Source organism: Podarcis vaucheri (genome assembly GCF_965113315.1).
Source record: "Podarcis vaucheri genome assembly, chromosome: 4".
Taxonomy (NCBI): Eukaryota; Metazoa; Chordata; class Lepidosauria; order Squamata; family Lacertidae; genus Podarcis; species Podarcis vaucheri.
The window spans coordinates 87,594,140-87,619,934 of NC_138762.1; the positions used below are offsets into that span (position 1 = coordinate 87,594,140).

At 43.0% G+C, this 25,795-nt stretch overlaps 1 protein-coding gene and 1 long non-coding RNA gene across 8 annotated transcripts in view; one reads left to right on the forward strand and one right to left on the reverse strand.

Annotated features, from left to right (window-relative positions):
- Positions 1 to 25,795, reverse strand: part of FARP1 (FERM, ARH/RhoGEF and pleckstrin domain protein 1) — a 184,874-nt gene that overhangs the window by 64,866 nt on the left and 94,213 nt on the right. For all 7 annotated transcript variants that reach the window (XM_082218578.1, XM_082218581.1, XM_082218580.1 and 4 more), the window contains exons 3-7: positions 11,980 to 12,084; positions 8,496 to 8,538; positions 5,809 to 5,887; positions 1,756 to 1,853; positions 314 to 428 (exon numbers count right to left, since the gene is read on the reverse strand). In XM_082218578.1, coding sequence (XP_082074704.1) covers positions 314 to 428; positions 1,756 to 1,853; positions 5,809 to 5,887; positions 8,496 to 8,538; positions 11,980 to 12,084 — 440 coding nt within the window. The remainder of the gene's footprint in view (positions 1 to 313; positions 429 to 1,755; positions 1,854 to 5,808; positions 5,888 to 8,495; positions 8,539 to 11,979; positions 12,085 to 25,795) is intronic.
- Positions 7,239 to 11,781, forward strand: LOC309530199. The gene is made up of 3 exons (XR_014218663.1): positions 7,239 to 8,058; positions 8,517 to 8,759; positions 11,006 to 11,781. It is a non-coding gene; the product is annotated as an uncharacterized lncRNA (long non-coding RNA).

Below are 25,795 nucleotides of genomic sequence, written 5' to 3' on the forward strand. Positions count from 1 at the left end.
CTTTTGTGTCCTACTCCAGAGTCCAGTTTTTGTGCTTTCTACTACACAGGTAAAACATTGTCTTTCTCCCTTTAATTTTTCATCCATCCCCAAAACCACTTCTGCAATGCCTTTTTGGAAGGCAAAACTTCCATTCTTTCTGCTGTTTGTTATCACCTCTGCCCTCTTTCTCTACTCTGGTATGAAGCCCTGTCTTCTCCTCAAACCTTTCTGCCGGTTTTCTTAGATTATAAATCCTAAGGACAAAAGTCCTGCTTAATAAGACAACAGCACTAAGAATGCCATTACTTAAGCATTAAATAGTAATACTTACATGTGATTACGATGAAATTCCATGATTTTGTCTTCTAATGCTTCTTGCTGAGGTATATACTTGTTCTTTGCTAAGTGTTCACGATCAATGGTTTCGTCAAAATCCCCAATCTCAGCTAGAGGGGGGAAGAAAGTGCACTCAAATAGGTGAAATGTATGAGGCAGTCTATCCCAATGCATGTTTATTTATCAGTAAGCTCTACTGAGTTCAATAGGATGCACTCTTAAGTTGTATGGATGCTTATTTTCGAGGTGGAACGAACAGAAAATCCTGAAAGATGCAGTGAGCGGTGAATAACAGAGCACTGTACTTGTGGTCCTGAACATTTCATGCAAAGGACTGAAAACAGGGAGGAAGGAATACTGAGCTGTAGGGTCTGCTGTCAATTAGCAAGGATCCATTGGGATCAAACCACAGCAGTGAGATTTCTGAGGGTTCAGCAAATTACACAAGCTCCTCTTGAAAACAGGCAGCATTTTCCAACGTATCACAAAGCATGCTGTTCTTTACAGCTGCTTTTCTCAAAAGGCCTGTTTTTCTTCTGTTACAGGACTTCTGTGGGAATAGTAGATGGCAATGTGATGCCCAGAGTAGAAAATCCAGAGCGTGACACCCCAAACAGTGGTTAAACTATGATAATAAATGAAAGAATTGATAATTGGGTGCCTTGTGACAACAGCCTCACCCTGTCTGCTGGTCTGCATTTCTATCTCTACCAGTTCCATCTTACTCGGATGACACATATGAGACAGGACAGGGAAGATTTGGCACAGTAGATAACTAGTTAGAGATACTCTGGAGAGAAAATGCACTGAGAAATGCAGAAACTTTGACGAAGAAAAATAGTGGCATGTGGCTCTCACTGTAGTTCTCTTTCAGGCATTTTTGCTGGCACATGTCACATTTACACTAATGAGGAAAGACGTGTATAAGGTTCTAGTCACACATAGGAGAGCACAGAAAATCACACGCAGGCCCATCAAAACCATATGAAGGCAAACACAATAGAAAATGCCTCACAACAGATACCACCATGAATTAGCTGCTAATCTGGCAGACAAATTGTGAAGGGCAAATTCTACCTGCGCTAACTGAAAGTGAATACTCTAAATCCCACCAGGTGTGTGTGTGTGTGTGTGTGTGTGTTATTTATTAATCCCATTTCGATTATACACATTCCAGCGGCAAAGAATATTGAAAGAAACAAGTAAATAGCAATTCCTTCCTGCTTCCATTTTCGCCACAGTGTTTTGAAACAAGCTGAAGAAAATAGATGCCACTCAGATACTAGCTCAATGCATCTTTGTGAACATACATTTATGATACGGCAACTGACCTTAATCTATTCAAAATGTATTCATAAGTCAGTATTCTACCTGGGAAACAAACACCTTATTCTTCAAAATGCAGGAAGGGTTTGGAGATGAGCAAGTTTTACTTACACTGTACAATGTGTGAGATCAAGAGAGCAGCACTGGTGTCGTTGCAGGTTAGTCTTCCTTGTGCTAAATCCTGCTTTACCTGCAGTGCAAATAAGTACCTGAAAACACAAAAAGAAAAAGCAGTGGAGGAATGAACAAGGCTTCCATGGAGTGGCAAGGACATCTGTGAAATCGAAATGTTAACAAGGGGAGATTTAGTAACGATCCCTTCCACTTCGCAAACAAGAGATAACTGCAAAATAATGTAGTGGTTGTACGGTCTTCATGGAATTAATTCTCACCTTTGGAATTATGGGTGTCTGAAATATAAGCACTCTCTGGATTTCCTGAACTTGCAACTAGTAAAACAATACCCGCCCCCCTTAAAAACAAACTCATAAGCTATGCAGGCTAACAATTGCATCAGAAAACATTATATCCTATTTATGCTGGATATAGGGCTTTTTTAAAAAAAAGGAACAAAAACTCTACCTAGTGATTAAGACACTGTGAGATTGCAGTTTGGCTGCCTTGTTAAACTAATCTTAAAAAAAAAAAGTTTAGCATTGCATAAGAACGTGGCCACTCTCTCTGAAATTTCCATTTTAAGATCCACCACATTTTTCTTATTCAGAGAGCAAGTGAGAGTTATCTTCTCAGAAGAGGGTATCAGATTAGTCTGGTCTTTGATTTTGATTTTTTTAAGAACCTGTGCTGCCCTATGTTCCATCTGCTAGTTTCTTCCATAACTTCCAGGCAGTGGCGTAGCGTGGGTTGTCAGCACCCGGGACAAGGCAAGTAATTTGCGCCCCCTAACCCGTGGATTTGCGCCCCCTAACCCTAACCCCCAGATGTTGCGCCCGGTGCGGCTGGCCCCCCCTGCACCCCCCATGCTACGCCACTGCTTCCAGGGGTTGCCTACACCTGAAAACCAGCATATTAAAAAAGCAAATGAATAAATGAATAACGAGTATTTTCCATTCACTGTTCTTCCTTTTAATATTTGCTCCAGGGCCTTGCCTGCTACTGAAGATAAGCTTCCAGGACTACTGTTACCTGCCTTTATTGTCTTTCAGGAATATAAACACTATTCTCCACCCATAATCCTACCACCACCAACCCTTCTTAGTACATGTTAGTTTAAGAAGCGGGAAATCATGGAGGGGGGGGGGGAATCAGATGAAACAGAAAAAGTGATGCTAAAACTTCAAAGAGGTGCAGATAAGTAAGAGCAATTAAAATTACTAATATGCAATGATGGTTCAAAGGTCTATAGTACTGAAACTCAGCATCTCGCAGTAGTAGCAGCTCGCTATAATGCTAGGAGAATTTGAAACAGTAAAACCCTCCCGCTAAAGTATGTCATTTACATATTCACTAGAGGTGCACACCCTGAAGATTACAGAGTTATAATCCTGTACACAACCCCCCCCCCAATTTTGCAATAGAAAACTCGTTACAGAACTGGTAACGCAACTAAACTTGTAGGAGGAGGGAGATGTTTATACCTACAACTTGGGCCAGATACTGATTCCATGGTTTCTCAGAACTGGAGAGGACAAATAGGCACCAAAATATAGTGTGAAGACCACAGGTGCCCTATAGCCCTTGAACAATAATAATAATAATAATAATAAATTTTATTTATATCCCGCCCTCCCCAGCCGAAGCCGGGCTCAGGGCGGCTAACAACAATAAAAATAGTTCAACATTCTAAAACATTCATTATAACATTAATTAAATCAAATTAAAATCAAATTAATGGCAACCATCAAGCAAATTTTTGTGCAGATTGCCAGAGGAGGGGGTCAGGCTGCGCCCTGACAAAAGGCCTGGTGGAACAGCTCTGTCTTGCAGGCCCTGCGGAAGGATGCCAGGTCCTGCAGGGCTCTAGTCTCTTGTGACAGAGCGTTCCACCAGATTGGAGCCGCGGCCGAGAAGGCCCTGGCTCTAGTTGAGGCCAGCCTAACCTCTCTGAGGCCTGGGATCTTTAGGGTGTTTTTATTTGCAGACCGTAAATTTCTCTGTGGGACATACCAGGAGAGGCGGTCCCGTAGGTACGAGGGTCCTAGGCCGTATAGGGCTTTAAAGGTTAAAACCAGCACCTTAAACCTGATCCTGTACTCCACCGGGAGCCAGTGCAGCTGGTACAGCACCGGATGGATATGATCTCGCAGCGAAGACCCCGTAAGGAGTCTCGCTGCGGCATTCTGCACCCGCTGGAGTTTCTGGGTCAGTCTCAAGGGCAGCCCCACGTAGAGCGAGTTACAATAATCCAGTCTGGAGGTGACCGTCGCATGGATCACAGTGGCTAGGTCAGGGCGAGAGAGATAAGGAGCCAACTGCTTAGCCTGGCGGAGATGAAAAAATGCCGCCTTTGTTATAGCTGTAATCTGCGCCTCCATAGAGAGGGAGGTATCGAAGATTACACCCAAGCTCTTCACGGATGATGCTGGCACTAATTGCACCCCCGCAAGAGATGGGAGTTGCCCCCTCAATCCCATATCGCTCCGTCCCAGCCAGAGGACCTCTGTCTTCGAAGGATTTAACTTCAACCGGCTCCCACGTAACCATCCAGCCACAGCTTCCAGACATCTGGTCAGTGTATCTGGGGCCGAGTCAGGATGGCCATCCATCAACAGATAGAGTTGGGTGTCATCGGCATACTGATGGCAACCCAGCCCAAAACTCCGGACAAGCTGGGCGAGGGGGCGCATAAAGATGTTAAAAAGCATCGGGGAGAGAATCGCACCCTGAGGCACTCCACACACCAAGGAGTGGCGCGATGACAATTCCCCCCCAAGCGCCACCCTCTGTCCCCGACCGGAGAGAAACGAGCGCAGCCATTGAAGGACTGTGCCCTGGATCCCCACGTCGGCAAGGCGGTGGTCCAGGAGTTCGTGATCGACCATGTCAAAGGCTGCTGACAGGTCTAGAAGAATCAGCAGCCCCGACCCGCCTCGATCCAGCTGCCTGCGGAGATCATCTGTTAGGGCGACCAGAGCCGTCTCGGTCCCATGACCAGCGCGGAAGCCGGACTGGAATGGGTCAAGAGCAGATGTTTCATCCAGAAACCTACCAAGCTGTTCAGCAACCGCTCTCTCAATCACCTTACCCAGGAATGGAAGATTCGAAACCGGGCGGTAATTGGATAGATCTAAAGGATCTAATGATGTTTTCTTTAAGAGCGGACGCACCACTGCCTCCTTCAGTTCCCCTGGGAATATCCCAGTGCCAAGGGACAAATTGATGATATCACCCAGGGGGGCCCGCACCTCGTCTGGACACGCTCTAATCAGCCAGGACGGGCACGGGTCAAGAGGACAAGTGGTGGGCTTTCCAGCTTGGAGGAGTCTGTCCACATCAGCTGGGGATATCCGGTCAAAGTGGTCCAATACTGGACCCGAGGACAGTCGAGGGGCCTCCAGTTCCTTCATTGTATCCAAATTGGCAGGGAGGTCATGGCGGAGCAACAAGACCTTCTCCGCAAAAGAGCTCGCAAATGCCTCGCAGCTGTGTGCCGAATTGTTATTTAAATTTGGCTGTCCTTCGAGGGACGTTAAAGACCTAATTATACTAAATAATTGCGCCGGGCGAGAGCTAGCGGAGGCAATGGAGGCCGAGAAGTAGGACTTCTTAGCGGCCTTCACTGCCATCTCGTAGGTTTTCATAAAAACCCTATAAGAACAGCCTTGCACATGAATTATATGTCTACAGCATGTGGGTGTCATGGAAACTGCAGTTACAATGGACAGCCCACACATTTACAGAGGCTTCTAAAATGTCACTGAAAGCTGAAGCCACAAATGGCATCTTGCTGCCAAACCAGGAAAGAAGAGGGCCAATCTGTTGAGGTCTCTAGGCCCTTTCCTTGCTATACCAGCCAATGGCCCCATCCAGATTAATGTCAGACCAGGCACTAGAATCCAATTCAAAATGAACTCCTAGCCCCCTGTCATAATCTGGTTTATTTTTTCTTTTCTTCATTCAGCAGTATATCTACATGCATGCTTCAAGCAGCTGTCAATCCCCTCCTTTAATGAGGCACAAATGAAAATGGATGGCAGTACTGACCTTGTTAACTCCTCTTGCAGTTGAGCATGATCAGGTGGGAAGAATTTCACCACGAATTTTAGAATCACGTGCTTAGGCCCTAGGGGGAAGAAAAGGGGGGTGGGTAAGAAGAAACCTAAAATTCTGAATTAAGTAGTTTCCTTCTGCTCACACCTTTGTTTGAACTCAGGTGTGACTAGTACCCATCAACCACCCATTGGACACCCATTCACTTTGAGCCAAGACTCATTTTGCCAAAATAATAGCACAAAGACAGCTTTCAACGTTTTTCTGATCCTTGCGGATCAGAATGGTGTGTTAAGAACATAGAAAGTTGCCTTATACTGCCATTCTGTTGGCCCATCTTGTTCCTAAACCTGGTGCCCTTCCAGAACGCTTTTGATTACACTCTCATTAGTCCCAGCCAGAACAACGATTCTCCTTTCTTCACAGCATGACAATGCAGCAATCTCAGACCAGAACTCCAAGCCTGAAAGCCCTTTTATTTTTAATAAAACTAAAGGCAGTGTGGACATTTGTGCTCAGATGATCTCTGTGTCCGCTTCCAACCACATAATAAAACAATGGCTAATAGTGTCCCCCTTCCCCACACTTCTTCAATTATGGTTGCCATTGCCTGATTAAATGCAGAAGCTGACCGACCCATGATGGTGTGAGTATCCCAAAATAATTTCTTTAGAACTATGTGTGGGGTTGTTCAAACCTGGATTCCAAATGGGACGATGTCATCTCTGTAGCTGACACTGCAGAAAGCTATAGAAACTACGTGCTTCATGAAACCAATTTATTTGAAATATGCAGGCAGTTGCAAAATGTGGTGATTGTGCATAGGCTTCTTGAGCAGCCTGGAAGATCATATTCTTGCTACCAGTAACATACAACTCATGATTACTGCACTGTTGTGCGACTGTTATGCTTTATGTATGTTAAGAACACAATACTGGTTTGTGTTTTGAAAATTGCAAGGCCAGGTTTATCCCACCATACTATCTTATTCATGTTTTTGTACTTTATGTTGTATTGCTGATGCTGTTTATTTGTATGCAATTATATTGTTATACTGGGGAAAAAGAAAGGCCTCAATGAAGACGTGATTTTTTAAAAATACTCTTCCTTAAAGGAATAAATGTGGGGAATGCTGGGTGTATGTGTGGGAACATTAACAAAATGCAACACCCGACAACTGAAGTGTATTCAGCCACCTCATCCGCAAAGCTAAGTTCTTAAGGACTGCAGACATAAATTGCAAAACTTGCCTAGCTTCTAACCTTCTTTCTGAAACGACCCCTTGTGACTTGCTGCAATGTTCTGAAGAAAGAGAGAAGTGAGCAAGCACAGACGCACGGGAGTAAGCAAATGGTTTCAATCATTATAGCATATTCTTTTTCAAAGCCACACTGACAGGCTTTGAACCAGGAGAAACCAATGCAACGTAAATTAATTCAAGGTGTAAGTCAGCATTCACGTCCATGCATCTAGCCTGTTGTGCAACTGGCAAATAAAGCTGCCAGTGGCTATTGTCAGAACCTAATTTGGATAAGCAGTCTGCTGAACAATTTCGTAAAGTTCTGCTAGAAAGGTAGCATATAAAACACTTCACCATCACAAAGTCAAAACAATACACGGCATTCGAAAGGAACTAGTAGTCCCCTGATCCAGTTCAAGTAAACTATGGTCTGTACTGTTAAGGAAAATGGTTTGATTTCCTGAAATGGGAATGTTTACTTATGTTGAATTGCCATGTATTTTTAGCTTGGTGTTTTTCCTTTGACAGTAGCTCTCATGCAACTGGTTGACAGTGAGTCACATGAGAGAGGCATTCTATTCTGTTGTGACTGTTATTCCTGTAGCTGTCGTTTGACTGTTTTCTTCTCTGTGTGTGATAGGAGAATGGCTGCTGAGAGAGACTTCTCAGGATACTGCTGAGGACAGTGTGTGTTAGTGTGATCTGTGTGTATACACACACACACAAACACACCATGGACTGGATCTATCCTGTATGTGTTGTGAGAGGTGAGAGTGCACCTTGCTTAGCTTGTCCTGCCTCCAACATTCTTGGACTTCCACATAGGGGTGCAATATCTGAACAGGACCTACATATATAAAGTCCAATTACTGTATACCCACTTTGCATGCTCAGCAGCCCGGATAAAATCTTGGCACTGACCATGCAATCAGGGCCTACACATGTTGAATTTTACATACATAGGACCTATCAGAATACTACCACCTGAGCATCCATGGAAGAAGGTGAGTAAAAAGAGATGTCATGCTCTTGCTCTCCACTAAATATTGGAAAGAGCTGAGGTGTTTATGGATTCACGCTTGTCTTTTCTTCTTTTTAAAAATTTTATTCATTTTTCTTTTTCATTCATTACGTACATTTCAATTTCTTAACATATATTATATATCCCTCCCTCCCTCCCCTCCAGGGCTTCCCCCAACTTCCGCTTCTGGTTTGTTTCTCTTTTCACCCACTTTGCTATCTCCTAACAGAAAAAGTTATTAATAACATAACATCAACCCTAAAAACCTAAAAATAAAAGTAGATACACTGTAATATTTCACTATTTTCTAAACATTTTCTAATACTAATAATGTGAATGTTTATTTAAATCCTGCCATCAAGTCTACTGACTTTCTTTGTTTCTGCAAATATAATATAAATGGTACCCATTCTTACGTACTTCTGATCTGTTTCACGATAGGTTTCAAAAGATCCAACCATACCTAGGGGAAGGAGGGAGAAACGCACACGATCATCTCTACAAATATAGCAACGCGGTGTAGACAACTAAATTATTTGATACAGCATGCAGCAGTCTTCACCACATTTTAACAGCCAGCCAGTCACCCAGCACACATTTTCCTGCTTTCAGATTCCTCTTTCTCTGCCAAGGGAAACTAAAAGCCTAAACCGCCATTAAACCTCAACCAAAGGGCCTTGAAGTGTATGTAACAAGAAGCATTCAAAAATTTAAAGACCATGGCAAAACCTCAACTAGTAGCGGAATGAACAGTCACAAAAACCTCCCATTGAAAAATGGGACAAGGCTGTTAAATTGCTTAATGCTGTGAGGGCGGTACAGCTGCTACTCTCCTGTAGCTCTATTCCATGCCTCTTAGGGAATTTGGGAATATAGAAAGCACACACAAAGGGTGGAGATCATGGCAGTGTTACACCCAGAGTAGTGACCAAAGAGAAAAGCTAAATGATCTTATCCCTCCCTTGTGGCTTCTGCCACTCTGATCAGTCCCTGGGCTGGTTGGCTTGCTGGTTGGCCAGTCAATTAGATGCATCACTTACACAAGCTGGTTCTAACCTTCCCTGTTGCAGGAGGCAAGTAGAGAGCTGCGCCATTAAAATACTCGTGGGGAAATAGGACTATTAGTCATGATAGCTATATGACTAAGTGGAAGTATGCCTTTGAACACCAGTCCTGGGGGCTGACTATCAGAGAGGGCTACTGCATCTGGTTCGTCACTGAGGAAAACAGCACGGGACCTTTGGCTTGATAGAGCAGGGCTCTTACATGAATTCCTCTGCTATCAAAGTAGCATCCCAAAATTCCATAGGGAGAGTAGTAAACATGCAGCTTCCATAATATAAAGCCTATTTGGTCTGAGCAACATTTGATGATGCTTCCACAAATTCCTGGTGCATGAATGAAAGTGGGGGAGAAAGCTGAACACACCTGGAAAGTTAAGATACAGGTGAAGCTGACCATCTTTACAAGACAGAGATAACAGGTTCAGACTTCAATACTACGCACAGTTACCAGGGAGTAAACCCCACTGAATTTAATGGGACAATCTTCTGAGCAGACATGCACAGGACTGTGATATCAGTAACATGTCATATTAATATTAATAGAATATACAGTGGTACCTCGGGTTATATACACTTCAGATTACAGACTCCGCTAACCCAGAAATAGTGCTTCAGGTTAAGAACTTTGCTTCAGGATGAGAACAGAAATCATGCTCCGGCGGCACGGCAGCAGCAGGAGGCCCCATTAGCTAAAGTGGTGCTTCAGGTTAAGAACAGTTTCAGGTTAAGTACGGACCTCTGGAATGAATTAAGTACTTAACCCGAGGTACCACTGTACAAGCTTGGTTGGGTTTAGATGCAACATTTATATCACAAACCAATACATGTCTACTCAGAAGTAAGTCACTGTAGCTTACTCCCAGATAAATAGGTATAGGGCTGCAGCATTAAATGAGCATGCATTTATTTAAAAATAAATAAATCTATAACATATGTTTCTTACAAAAAGAAAATTCACCTTTCTCCTGGAAATGAACTATTTAAAAAATAGGCTTTAGAAAGGAATACAGGTGGCTCTTTGGGGATAGTACGTAAAGCTAAAAATCACATACAGTAAAAATACATGGGGTTCCGCCCCCTTTCCATTTTATTTTTTTCAAACTTTGCAAAGTATGTAGTAAAGCTGAATGCACCGAACTTAAATGCGCATAAGCTGCGAGTTACCTGTACGCATACAGTGGTGCCTCGCAAGACGAAATTAATCCGTTTCGCGAGTCTCTTCGCCTTGCGGTTTTTCCGTCTTGCGAAGCACGGCTATTAGCGGCTTAGCAGCTATGAGCGGATTAGCGGCTATTAATGGCTTAGCGGCTTTAAGAAAAAGGAAACAAACTCGCAAGAACTCGCAAGACGTTTCGTCTTGCAAAGCAAGCCCATAGGGAAATTCGTCTTGCGGAACGACTCCAAAAACGGAAAACTCTTTCGTCTTGCGCGTTTTTCGTCTTGCGAGGCATTCGTCTTGCGAGGTACCACTGTATTTGTTAGGTGTGACCTTGAGCAGCTTTAAATTATGCGAAGGCAAAACTCATTTCCAGTGTCCTTGTTATAGAAGCATAGCCCCAGGAGCCACATTTGAAGAAAACCCAAAAAACCTGAGAAATATTTAAATTATTCAGTCCCCCCCCCATTTTTATATTATTAAAGAGCTAAAATAGCAATTTAACAAAGGCATTTTTCATTTCAAGGTTCTTTTCTTAAGCACATGAAATTGTATAAATAATTCCTTTGAGATGCAATTTGAAAAGCAAGCTTTTTTAAAAACCATATTTTTGCTAGCCAATAAAAACCTTTAAAGCGCTGGTCATTTATTCGTTAGCAACATCTTAATGTTTGACGGCATTCCATTAACTCTACATCTTGTTTTTTTAGCTTCACATTTGGCACAGTGAAGAATGTTGTGCACTGCCAATTTCCTAAAGAAAATGAGTAACTAAGCTACAAATGACTGGGCATCCTGCACAGGAGGAGGTAACTGTGCCTTGTTATTTTTCGCACAGAGATTACAACTGGAAATGGGTAAGAAGCAACTCAGGTCAGAATCTCCTTGCCAGCAATATGTGAGTTTATCCCAGTCAAAAGGGTAGTATAGGAAGCCATTGCCAAGCTACGATAGGTGGTCCAATTTTTCTAGCAGAGATAAACCAATGAATGGACAAAACAAATGCTATTTACTGGAACGCAGTTTGGACAAAGATATTGCAAATTATATGGAGACTATTCGACATTTATTATCTATGTATAAGGACAGCAGCTTTCTTGTTTTAACCAACCTTTTTTTAAAAAAAAAAAACCCTTCTGATAGAGCTTATGATTCTATTATGCTAATAACAAGTCTGTACACAAATTACATGTTCACATGTAGTTCTGAAACATGTGGAAGTTTGAACTAAAGAGAGGGGCTTTTCTGCAGTGGTACCCCAACTCTGGAATACCCTCCCTAAAGAGGTAAAGTTAGTGCCAATTTCACAATATGTTTAAGCACCAGGTTATTTTTCTAACCATTAAAAAGGTTGTGCAGTCTGTCTGCTTTTACTTTCTATATTGTTCTGTTGCATCTCAGTATGCAATTTACTCTGATGGCTGTTATTTGATTGTTTAGGTACTCTGAATAATTTTATGTCTATTGTACACTACCCTACTGCCTTCGGAAGACAGTTTAGAAATACTTTAAATAAATAAAATTTAAAAACTACACCTAGCTGCATATGCCCAATTTTGTTTTTCTTCTTCCAGTACCAGAATAAGAAAACTGGGAAGCATTTTAAATGCAACTGCTTGCAAGCCCACTCCCATGTTTATTTTTACGCTGACAAAATATGCATATAAAATGCTTCTTCACATACCATGATCTTTTTATGATCCAGATACTCAAGGCCAAAATAGTCACCTTCAACAAGGTTCAGGTGAGTGCAGACTGCATCCAGCAAAACCTTCCCTGGTGCTCTTTGCTGTAATTAAAAACAACAAAAGGTTACATGCTGTACATCCACATGAAAAGAAAAATAAGTTATAAATCCAGTTTCCTTGGTGAGCACAAAACGCAATTAAAATATAGCTAGGTGTTCAATTGAAGGAAAAGCAGTAGCTATTTTTATTTGGATGCCAAAGTGTTGGGAGTACCGACTCAGTTGTGGATCTTTTTCTCATTTGTATTGTTGAAAGGATTGTTGGAACTGAGATGGGCAAGAACTGGCCCAGAATGCTCATTCTGTGCACAACTTCTTTGTAACAAGCCACTCTGTGCTCAATATTCATTTCTGCACTTCTTCTGATTAAGTAAGGTAGATGATTACTGTTAAAAGATTTGTATGGCCGTTCTCAAAGTTCAGCTTGTAACCATTTCCACAAAACTGCATCGCCATTTTTCTTTACAAATCCGTATCTTAATAGTTTCAGAAGCCACACCAGTCGAGCTGAATAAGATACACACACTGGACCGAAACGGAAGCGTCAGCTTCCTGTTCTGCCTTCCCTCGAGTACCAGAATCAGAATAAATTATGCAAAACAGTAAAAACAGCAGAGTAACTACTACACTGTGGGAAAGAAGAAATGCAAAGATGCTTAAACAAACCAGGATGCAAAATCCAAGTGTTATCTTCCAGTGAATTTAGGAATCATTTTTGATCTGGTTATGCATGCAGCCTTAAAAATAATGAAAAATAAGGCCCACCACCACACCCAGCTCCTGGCAAAGCACAACCTGTGTGTTCAGACCCAGAAACCTCCCCCCTAAATAAATTCACACTAGACTCAAATTTTGGTTTGGTTTATGGCAGAATTTAGGCCACAACTTTATTGATTACAGAAAGTGATTGGTTGCATAGGCTCTGGTCCGACTAGTTCCCTGCCATGCAAGTAGCGCTGACCCAGGGTTCCAGCATAGGTCAGCCAAGGGTGAACACCTGGATAAGCGGAAAGCCAGGAATGGGCTAACTCCGCCAACCAAATGTCCCCCTGGACTCAGGCATGGGCACAACCCCCTCTCAGGGGTAGACCAAACCATCGAGTCCCTGGATTCCTTTAACAGAATACCCTTCACATAGGGATGGCGAGAGCGTTCTCCCATCCCTATCACCTGAACCAGAGCCTATCCGCAACCTTACAAGTTGTGACAATTTGCTACGCGGCAGGCGAAACCCAAATGGCAACAGCCAATCAGCCAAGTGGGGGAAATTCCTGCGTGTCCCTGTCCCAACAACAGACGACGGCATAGCAAGGTCAATCGCAAAATGCCCTAAAAGTAGGGAGAGGTGGGTGGATGTTCCGAATGCACGCGCCGAAAGAGGAAGCTCTGGGTCACGTGCATGGGCATAAATAGGTCCCTTGAACCGTTTGTGTTAAGTTGTGGGTGAACATATCAGACGACACAGTGATTCTTCAAATAGCTCTTGTTTATTCACAGGCCGGCACAGAACTGAACTGAAGGGTTCAGCCAGCCTGCTTATATAGAGCTCCACTAGAACGCAACAGTAACCATTTTCTGTAACTAGCCAATCACTGAACGCCACTTTCTGTCCCTTATTTGCATATGTGGACCTGAACTATCTACAGTATCCCCCTGCTGGCCCAGGGTGAGAACTTCAGTACATAACACCTTGGACTTTGTCCCATTGGCCAGATTGTACCCAGCTTCGAGGGACCTACCAACCGGGTGTTGTGGCTGTCCAATCATACCCACCCACAACACAGGGTGTCGGTTTTCCAGGTCTCACCGCAATACGTGCCCTCTTTAAGGGAGGAGCCGATTTCTGTGCAGAAACAGGCAAGCAAATGGTAACTCAGGCTGGACCTGAGTTGTCTGTTAGTCCCTGTGCTGGTGTCTCTGTGACCTAGGCAACGAAGGTGACAGCAGCACCTCCGAACTGGACTGAGCACCTGACTTCTCCTGAGAGGATGGGCTGAGGTGTGCCCTGGCAATGCTGAGGAGCGGTACTGAGATGGGAGAAGAGGTGAAGAGAGAAACAGGAGCTGGGGTGAAGTGGGTGAGAAGAGCAGAGTGCTGGGGGACTACCCTGGGATCTGACTCACCCGTATCTCTCTGTGACGCACCCCATCCCTAACCCACAGAGCCCCACTCCAGGGCCATTTCAGGCTCGAGAAACTGTTGACCTTTCTGGCTTCAGATATATATATATTCCATTCAAATGAGGGGAGTTCACAGTAAAATCCTATGCATGTTCACTCAGAAGAAAGTCCCACTGCGCTCAGTTGGGCTTAGTTTTTTTTCCTATGTGTTTTTAGTGTTACCACCTAAGTTATGTGTTCAGCATTCTTCATGTCTGCTAGTCACTTCCACTCTGCTCAGTCTCAGTCTCTCCCCCCCACCCTGCCAAGCCTGGAACAAGGGTATTTATTCTTCTTTCATTAGGGTCTCCAATAGCTTTAACATTTGCTTGACCCTAAAGAAGTTCTCAATCAATAAACAGATTATCTTCTTCTATGGTCAAGAACTGTGTGTACCTCATTCTTTGAGATGACCTTTCAATCAGGAAGTGGTTGAAGGAGAAAAATGTTCAGCAATGTTTACAGAACCCATGTCCTGGAAGCTTTTTCTTTTTAATCCACTGCTTCTTTGAGCAAATTGATCCTTCTAATTTAAAGAGATTCTTCATCAGCCCAGTTAGACACTGCTATCAACACACAGTTTTTAATCCACCTCAAGTGATTTTGGATTATGATTTTGTAAGCGAAGTTCCTCATAGGCTACTAAATCCCTTGCACTCCAATAAAGCTGTAGTAACAAAATAGAGGTTTCGTAGGGTTTTAAACTATCCTAGTCAGCCATTTTTCTAAATGGAGATAAAATCTAATTTTATTTAATAACAAAATGGGATGCAGGCATTAACATTGATTGGCTCCAAATATTTCATTACTTGTTCTTTCCACATTATCTGCTACTTTTATCATTAATTACTGTGACTTTTTTCTCACTGTGTCCTCCTTTTCTCTCACTGTAATGTTTCTTTTCTTTCTTTACCCCAAGCACAGAGCCTTGAGTCGTCTTCAACACCTCTTTCTTTTTCTACTTTTCTTCAGACTTTCCATACCTACTTTTTAAGCATTACAAGTTCTTTCTTTCTTTCCTCAGCATTTGATTATTGCAATTCTCCCCTGCCCTAGTTTGGTCCTTTCTCTGCTTCATTACTGTTCAGATGCTACCAATGTAAAAGGTTCATTAATGGCGCTCCCAACACACAGTTCAGCAACGGGTTTTTATTAATCCAAGTGAAGAGAGGGCTGGGAGAATCAAACCCAAACTCCATTCTTAATTCTACTACTCGGTTGGCTTTTTCTGAATCTCATTTTGATCACATTGATCATTTTATTGCACTTCCTACATTTGCTTCTCTTTGACTTTGTACAGAATCTAGTTTTGAGGCAGTTTTGATTATTGTAAATATCGTTCAATCACCTTTTTCAGGAATTATCTTGTCTGTAGAATCATTTTTAAATATAAAACACCAAATGTCTCTTGTTATTAGTAACTTGAGAATGAAAATCATTTGAAAGGAAACAAGTTCTGTTTGCTTATCTGCCCATGAGTGCATTACATATTTTAAAAAAAGTCCCAAGGAGTTTTTAACAATAGTGCTTGGAAATGAAAGTTGTACATAATGAGAAGGGAGATTTTCCTCTCTTCTCCTGAACCTTAGGAATTAATTTTCAGGTTGATGATAAATCAATCCAGTAGTCAGCATTTAGAAGTCCACAAACATGAATTCAGTAACTGTTTTTTTCTCATGAAACTGGTCCAGGGAAGTAATTTTGACTCTGGAAATGAAGGTCCCATTTAGCTATCATTAATAAAAGCTACTACAGTGGTACCTCTGGTTACGTACTTAATTCGTTCCGAACGTCCATTCTTAACCTGAAACTGTTCTTAACCTGAAGCACCACTTTAGCTAATGGGGCCTCCTGCTGCTGCTGTGCTGCCAGAGCATGATTTCTGTTCTCATCCTGAAGCAAAGTTCTTAACCCGAGGTACTATTTCTGGGTTAGCGGAGTCTGTAACCTGAAGCGTATGTAACCCGAGGTACCACTGTACATATGTTTTTTAAAGCCAGCTAAGTTAGTGGCCTTTATAACATATTGTGGGAATGGATCTCATGTTCAAAGAGTAAATCTTGAAAACATCTTGCCATTATTTTGAAGTAACATGCAATTCAAATGAACAAGCAACTCTCTGAATGCAACCAGCTGGAGGTGATCCAGAGGACTTTTTGTATGTAATAGAACTCACAGACCCCTGAAGTGTCCCTATTTTCCAGGGACTGTCCTGGATTTACAGAAGCCTTCCCGGTTTCTGATGTGATCCTGGAATGTCTCGCTTTTCCTTAGGACGTCCCTACTTTCGTCAGAGAAATGTCGGAGGGAATGGAGTTATGCGACTCACGAGCCAAGGAGATAACTAGCTATACAACCTTTAGAAGACATCTGAAGGCAGCCCTGCTTAGGGAAGTTTTTTAATGGTTAATTTTTTATTATGTTTTCATATATGTTGAAAGCCGCCCAGAGTGGCTGAGGCGACTCAGTCAGTTGAGTGGGTTATAATATCACTATTATTTTGGAACAGCGCATCCTTATTTTCATTGGAGAAATGTTGGAGGGTATGAACTCACTGATGTGGAGTACCATCACCCTTTCTTTTGCTATCCATGGCAGCCATTTTGTGTTGGTACCCACAGCACTTCTATCAATGTATGAGTACTGGCACCTCATTTATTTATATTTTTAAGCACTGTGTGTGTATACTCCGAAACACCTGAGCTACTTACAAAGCAATCTCTCTCTCTCTCTCTCTCTCTCTCTCTCTCTTTCTCTCCCTCCCTCCCTCCCTCTCTCGTGTGTGTGTGTGTGTGTGTGTGTGTGTAGAAGGGGAGTTTGTTATCACTAATGGCTTATACATTACATGGAAGTAAGGAACAAAGCTTGGCAGAGGTCATTTTGATGTACCTTACAGAAGTAAAGGTATCATCATAAGCTAAACTACTGACAATTTTTTGTCTTTAATGGTACCTCCAAAATTAGCACCTGAGGCAGGATGCCTAACTGCTAGATGGTACTAAAACAAGTACAATGAGGTTATGCAGCAACACATAAAGTGGTACTTGTGTATCCCAACAGCAGTGAAATTTGTTAAGCTCTAGGAGGCCACCTGCATAATTTCACCCAGTCTAATTTTTAAATGATATGTACCGGTATATATATTTCAAATGGCTAATTTCATAACGGGTGTATAAAGTTAAACAAAGAACTGGCATTATTTCTTCCCCACCCCCTTTTGCAAGTACTGAATGAAGTGCATCTCCCCCCCCACCCCAAGCCTCCAAGCTATTCAAAAGCACACTGTGTCCCTTGTTTCTTCGCAGGGGTTGAAAAGAGGTTCAGAATGCTCATTAAAAGTACTTCAGATTGAATTTCATAGTCCACAATTTCTGCGGAGCAGCATAATAGTACCATTCAGATTAGTTTAGCTATGCAGCAAACACTGCGTAATGAGGTATTGGCAAACTCCACCCCTCCCCACTCCTGCCCCCAAGATGTGCCTCCAAAGTTGGAAGGGAGAAAAGGTCCAGTTTTACCACCATGCATTCATTTTATAGACAGTTTGTAACTTGACAGCATGCTCACAAATAATCTCTGCAGGTTTTGGTGTTAACCTTTCTTTCCTCTAATGCCTGAGTTTTTCCTTTATTCAATTTTATTATCAAACTACCCTTTACTGAATTCATCAATACATAACACTAATCAAATTATCAATGGAAGTAGAAGGGCATTTGCAGTAATATAGGTACAGACAGACATTGCAGATAACCTGACAGCCACTGAAAGAAGCTGCCGCCATGTGACTCCTGCTCCTCTCTCTCCCCTCCCGTGTTAACAACCAGTAAGTAAATAAGTACCATGATGCGATGTCCCTGTCTGTTGATATCAGGCAAGCACCTCTTACTGTTTCGTTTTGATGCCTGCTAAAGACATTCTTATTTAGGCAAGCCTACCCAGATATTTAGGGACGCGGGTAGTGCTGTGGAGCCTAGGACTTGCCGATCAGAAGGTCGGCGGTTCGAATCCCCGCGACGGGGTGAGCTCCCGTTGCTCGGTCCCAGCTCCTGCCAACCTAGCAGTTCGAAAGCACGTTAAAGTGCAAGTACATAAATAGGTACTGCTCCGGTGGGAAGGTAAACGACGTTTCCGTGCGCCGCTCTGGTTCGCCAGAAGCAGCTTAGTCATGCTGGCCACATGACCCGGAAGCTGTACGTCAGTTCCCTCGGCCAATAAAACAAGATGAGCGCCGCAACCCCAGAGTCGGCCACGACTGGACCTAATGGTCAGGGGTCCCTTTACCTTTACCCAGATATTTAGAAAGCTTGTATGAGTTTGTGTGCTTTTAATCAGCTTCACCTGTTACTCCTTATTTGAATCAGCAAGCGTATGCATTGGTAATCTCGACGCTGGACTACTGCAATGTGCTTTACATGGGGCTGCCCTTAGGCCCAGCCTGGAAGCTCCAGTTGGTGCAGAATGCAGCAGCTAGACTACCGATGGGCTCAAACAGCTGGTGGTATGTGACATGTCTGCACTTGCTGCTCATATACTACTGGGTCAGGCTCAAGGTTTTTATATTAATATAAAAGGCCCTGAACAATTTGGGTCCAGGATACCTTAAAGCATGGGTTGGCAAACTAAGGCCCGCGGGCCAGATTAGGCCCAATTGCCTTCTAAATCTGGTCCGTGGATGGTCCGGGAATCGCTGCATGGATCGCCAGCACGCCATTCTTTCCCTCTCCCTCACACAACACCGCCTCCTCCTCCTCCTCCCTCCATCCTCCTGGTTTCTCCCTGCCCTGCCTAGAGGAGGAAGGGGGCTGGGCTTTGTTGGTGCCAGCCCCTCTCCAGAGCCCTTTCGCACATCACTCATCGTCCCATCGCCAGCCCCTGCCACTTGCAAGACACAGGAGCCACGGTTGGCTGAGAGCCCCTCTCAAGCAGCAGCCATTTAAAGCAGCCCCTCTCCGGAGCCCTTCACGCGCCGCTCATCGTCCCTCATTCATATTCCCCCCCCCAAAATATAGTCTGGCCCCGCCACAAGGTCTGAGGGGACAGTGGACCGGCCCCGTGCTGAAAAAGTTTGAGGACCCCTGCCTTAAAAGACTGGCTGCACTATTATATCCCAACTCAGCCACTGCAATCAGGAGAAGTACTGTTCATTGGAGCCCGTGCTACAGAAGCCAACTTGGCTTCAAGGAGAAGTGAGCTGCTTAGTGTTGCTGATCCCAAACTACAGAGTACTCTTCCAGCAGAAATTCACCAGGCATCTTCACTACTAACTTTCAGGCATCTCTTGATGAACTTTTAACACAGCAAGGTCTATGCAGTTGTTTATATTAATAAAACAGAGCAGTGTTCCCTTAGAAAAAACATGTCTCTGTGCACAAAAAATGCATTCCTTTGTGATTAAAATAACTGCTTTTGTTTCACGGTGTTATTTTTAAAATGATTGTTAAATTATATTACCTGTTTTACAAACTCTTTTCTTCGTTCAGATGAAATTAAGGGGTAAAAGGATCTGACAGCAGAACACACACTGCGAATTAATCAAATTATTTCTGACCTTTCCCCACACACATGAGTTTCATATGCCTGGAATTAAACTTTGAGAAATGACCTTTTACAGACTGCAGGCTGCAGAACAAGAACGCAAACTTAGAATCTGGATTTAAAAAGAAAAAAATGAAGGGTTGGCTAAAAAAATGTTTTCCTCATGGAAGCTCACAACTGGCAATTAAAAACAAACAAACTGGGTGGTACTAAGGATGTAATAATCCAAATAATTTCAGATGACAGAGAATTAAGCAGTTGATCGATTTATTTGCAGGCTACTAAGGTTAAACTAAGACCCTGATGTTGGGAAAGATGGAGGGCACAAGGAGAAGGGGACGACAGAGGACGAGATGGTTGGATGGTGTTCTCGAAGCTACCAGCATGAGTTCGACCAAACTGCGGGAGGCAGTGGAAGACAGGAGTGCCTGGCGTGCTCTGGTCCATGCAGTCACGAAGAGTCGTACACGACTAAACGACTAAACAACAACAAGGTTAAACTGTGTGTTTTAATGGCAGACCCAAGTCTAGAAACCTAGCCTGCCATTTGACAGCAGCAAAGCAGTGTGAGGAGGACACAGTTTGGAATGAAAGAGTGCCAGAAAAGAAGGGGGAACCTTTATCATTCTCCACCTAATGCTTTACCCAATGCAACCCCTTCCCCCAGCTGGAATTGTGGACGAGGCTTTCCTCAGAGCAAAGCAGTTGGGGTGAGGAGTTTAAGAGGGAAAAACTGGGCAGAGGAAAAGATCTCCAGTGCAATTTTTGCTCCTTTCCTTTTCCCTGCAGCTTTGCAAATGCTTGCTGCCTAGTTTGGCCCTTGGCTCTAAACAGAGACAAGAGGCATGATGCTGTTTGCTTGCCAGGCTTAACAACTACTATTGCTGCTAATGCTCCTACAATTCAAAGCAGAGAAATCTCTTTCCCCTATAAGGCCTAGCAGGTTCCTTCTATGCATACTAAAACACTGAGGCACGAAAGATATTTCATACCGAAAGGATGAGTTGCCGAAATAGTTTTCACAACACACTGCCATATAAAAACCAAGGAATCAGAAGGGAGGACTGCCACCCGCCCAGTGCTTCACATCTTGTTGGCATCTCGAGACACATTATTTGTCTCGAGGCACAATGGAAGAGACACACACCTCCCAGCGGCCATATCTCCTGTGGTTACTGTTGTGGATTTTTCACATATTTTGGGAATAAACCCAACACTGGGTACTGAGGTCTGATAATAAAATACTGGGGGGTCCCACTCATGAGACCCTCTGCGGGACAGACAACTTTCACATCACCTTGCAAGCTCCTGGATCTACTGAAATTCTGTTCTTGAGGCTGGGGGACACTGGAGCAGTGTAGAAAGTGGCAGGAGGGGGGCTACAAGGGGAAGAGAGAGAGTCAGCAAAAGTTGCCTACTTCCTCCTTTCTTCAGTGGGAGCTTACACTGAATTTTAGTCTTTTCTGTGAATGAAAGGATCTTGTGGTCAGGGCTGATGGAATCTGTAGTCCTTGGGTAGGCAAACTAAGGCCCGGGGGCCAGATCTGGCCCAATTGCCTTCTAAATCTGGCCCGTGGATGGTCCGGGAATCAGTGTGTTTTTACTTGAGTAGAATGTGTGCTTTTATTTGAAATGCATCTCTGGGTTATTTGTGGGGCATAGGAATTGATTCATATATTTATTTCCTAGTCCGGCCCCCCACAAGGTCTGTGGGACAGTGGACCGGCCCCCTGCTGAAAAAGTTTGCTGACCCCTGCGTCTAACAACAGCTGTGGGGACATTATTTCTCCATCTCTACCCTAGGGCCTATGAAACAATAATGAATGATAGTTAACAGTCTCATGGAGCACGTTCCTGCAGGGTTTCCCAGCTGTTATGGAACATGGGGGAGTGGGGCAGTGGTGGCTGCTACGAAAGGGAAGTTAAAATGTCCCCCTGTGGATGCTAGCTTAGATCCCGGTCCCTGAGCCTAGGTACTCAATCGCAACCTCTTCACCAGCTCTATAGAATCCTCAAAATAGCTACCTGTCCATCGGCCTGGCACAGAAATGTGGGCAGCTTGAAAGCTTATAAACTATTTCAGGAACAGAGTTATCTTATGCCCCTTGCACAGACCTGGCAATTGCTCTTTGTTGTGTTGGATGAAGTAGGATCTAACTCGTGATACAAATCACAGTGCATTGTGGAGAGGGAGTTGCCTTTGGCATTCTTACTAGAGAGGAGAAGTGGTGACTGCATCCAGATGTTGCACTGCGGAGTGCTGCTGTCAGGATCCCCCCACCCCTCCATTTCCCTCAATTCAGTCAGCAGTCTGTGGCCACTGAGCCTGCTCAGTCCATACTAGACTGGTTGTTTTGTTTTTGGATCCTCCTTTACTCCAAACTTTCCCCAGGGTCTGCTGAAACCTCCCCAGTGTTTGTTTTGGCTAAATAGCAATTGCATTCGCAGTCTGAACAATGGAAAGGAAGAAAATGTGAGGCTGCCCAAGTATTCCATTGATTAAAATATTTCATCCATTTCCTTTTGTTTTGCTACTGTGGACCTTTTAATGATTTGAAATGAAGAGCGCTTAGAAGTAGAAAGAACACCCATGGGTAATAATATCAAAATAGCAAAAATACTCTGCTAAGAGTTATGCATTTTAGCAGAGGGCACTCACAATTATCTATACAGAATATTCCTAGGATTCCCTTTGAATTCTTCACATGAAAGTGCATTGACAACAGTGGAAACCGAAGTTCAGAACAAGTAAATTAACTGTAGATTTGGCATCACATCTACCCAGCTGTCACTAAATAGCAGTGTATGTTTCCCCATTCTTCTTCATCAAGAAAGGATCTGATTACATGATAAAGGACCATGTCTTTACTCCTATCTTGCCTACAATCTTCTGTCAGTTATATCAAGATAGTTTTGCAACTGATTGCTAACATCTCATTTCACACAAGATATAAATAGTCAAGTCAATACCCGAGGAGTCTCTGTTATCCACCTACTTATATAAAACTGAAGCTATGCAAGACAGACTTGATAACCAGACAAAAACAGCAGTGTGTTTTGTGGCACCTTAAAGGCTAACAGACCAGAGTCCCCATTTATCAGACTTTAGTCCACAAACATTTATGCCAGTGTACATTGTTTTAAGTCTTTAAGGTGCCCCACAAGACTCTTTGCTAGTTTTGATGCAACAGACTAACATAGCTGCCTCTCTGGAAATTGAAAACAGGGGTTTATTTTGTAAACAACAACAACAAACCCACAAAAACAGAAAACAAAAGTACGGTAACTGGCAATGCTGCGAGTTATCCAGCAGAAAGTTGTCATGTCTCTATATTTTCTGTAAAGTTCAAGATTGCTCCACAATATAGGGCCAATACAGAATACCCAATATATGTTGGAAGAACATCTGTGAAGTTTCTTGTTTTCCTGGCTTTTACCAATTGTTTCATCTTCCCTCCAGCTTACACAATTTCAAGGCATTATAGCATTACAGGGTATTCTATGGGATGAACAATCTTAATAGCTTCCTTTATATCAAACATTACTCCCTGCCACAGCAGCCTCAGTGCAAGGGGATCAAACTTTCAAGTCCTACCAAAATGAAAGGTAAATTGGTGGTTGTGTTTTGCTCTTTCCTACTACATTTGAAAATTCCCATACATTGCATTTCATGCGTTCAAAATTATTTATTTATTTATTTATTTAGTTAGTTAGTTAGTTAATGCAGCCCAGTCTCTGTGGCTCAATGCAGCTTGTAATATAAAACCACTGGATAGAATACCTAGTTAAAGAACAACCAAAATCACTAGAAACTTATTTCCAGTTAACGGATTACCCATGATCGCTGGGAAGGCAGCCCAGACATTTCTTCCAACACTTCAAAAAGACGCTCAGGCTTTGGCAGGAAAAAGATTGCCATAGTTCAGGGGTGATCACAACAAGCATCATTCACAAGCCCTTACTGTATGAACTTTGCACAGAGGTTGGTTAAGAAGCGAAAGCAAAGAATGAAGTGCTTTCTAAGGTACCAACGGTCTATTTAGACTTAAATTGTAGATTGCAAAAATATTAAGGAAACAAACCCCCAAGGAAATCTGCAGCATAATTTATAGGGAAGTAATAAAACATATGCACATCTCTGGCAAAGCGAAAGCCATGTATCCACATGAAGAAATGGCATAGGGCACACACAAATACTCCTGTGAGGAACTAGCAAATAGCAGCCCACACACAAAATCTGGTGCACAGCCCAAGGACGGATTCAACTTTTCAGCACTGAGAAATAGTCAACACCAGATAGGAGAGAGAGGAAAAAATAAGAAGAGGTGCTTATGTGGTTGCTAGGATACTATGGAAGCCATCCTCTGTTGCTCTCCTTGATCCCTCCTTGATCCCTCCTTGATATAATTACTATTTCTCAGCTATCATGAAGGTAAGCTGAAAAGTTTCATCACTGAAGATGATACCTCTTAAAGGAGAAATGGTGGGAACAGCCACAAAGCAACTCTTCTACCACTTCTCCTCAGTAGCTGGTAGTCTCCCGCAGGTCAGAAACCAACACTAAACTAGGCATGCCTAGATCTTTCTCCATAATGCCACTTCTGTGTAAAGTGACGATTTTAAAAATTCCTCTGGAAATACTAGGAAATTACAGTTGATTGGTTTTTTTTAACTACCATTCACTTCTTACTCACCCTAAATGGGTCCAGTTCCAATCTGAGTGGAATGTTGAAGATACAACTGGCTGAGTGATTAGGCAGTCAGCAATGCTTGTAAAATACTCGTAAATGCTGTCCACAGAAAGCAGAATCCCCATAATGTCTGTATGGTAAAGTGGCCTGAAATCTGTCCAAAACGCTCAGGGATTCTTTAACACCACAAAAGATGCTCAAATAAAATGCATACCGCAGAACAGGATATGAACCGCTAAGTCCAAGAGGACGTCAGGGGCAGTTAATGAGCAGAGTCAATAAAGTTATCAGAGGCAAGAAGTCTTCTTTCAGAAAATGGAAGTATTGCCAAAATGAGGGGAACAAAAAGGAACACTGCAAGCAAACAATAATGGGAGGGGTGGGGAAAGACTTTGAAGAGTGTATTGTTAACAACACTAACAAGTGTTTGCTAAACATACCATCACCAATGAAATAAATACTTTAAAAGCAGGAAATGGGTTAAGAGTGACGGGACCATTGGACAACAAGGATGTCAAAAGTGTGCTAAAGAGAGATCAGCAGATTGCAGAAGAGTTGTCCACAGCAGAACACGAAAGGGCAGATTAACTGTGTCTTGGACCGACATTTTCAGGGAGTGCGTCTGAAGAACCGTGGCAAATAATGGTGACAAGAAATGAAGCTGCATCCCAGCTGGGGCTGATGGAAAAACATCTGGAAGGCACCAGAATGGGGAAGGTATTCCTGGCATTGCCAAAAATAAAAGTGAACAAAACACCAAGTCCAGATGGTATCCACCTGAATGTTTTTTAAAGTGCTGATCGTCCAACAAAAATAACTTGTCCAAGCCTCAGGACTGAAAGGGGTCCAGTATAATATCAAATTTAAAAAAGGAATCTGGTGGATCCAGTAAATTATAGATCAGTTAGTTTAACATCTGTTACTGGAAAGCTTGTGATACAGAACTAGGATGTAGAAACTTTGGCCCTGCAGATGTTGCTGGACTCCAATTCCCATCAACCTCAGCTAGCATAGCCAATGGTCAGGAATTATTAGAGCTGTTGTGTTTCCCACCCCCCCCAAACAGAAGAGCAAGTCTTGCTGAGAAAGAACCAATATGGCAGCTGCAAAGACAAGTCCTGTCTTAACTAGCCTTACCATATTATTCTGAGCTGTATCAACAAGCATGTGGTTGGGTGAGCCAGTCAACACTGTATCTGGACTTCCTTAAATCTTTTGGCAAAGACTCCTCCTGAGAAAACTTGGCAATCATGTGATATTGTTTCCCAAATTTGGGTCTCCAGCTGTTTTTGGGCTATAATTCCCAGCATCCCTGACCACTGGCCCTGGTAGCTAGGGATGATGGAAGTTGTAGTCCAAAAACTGCAG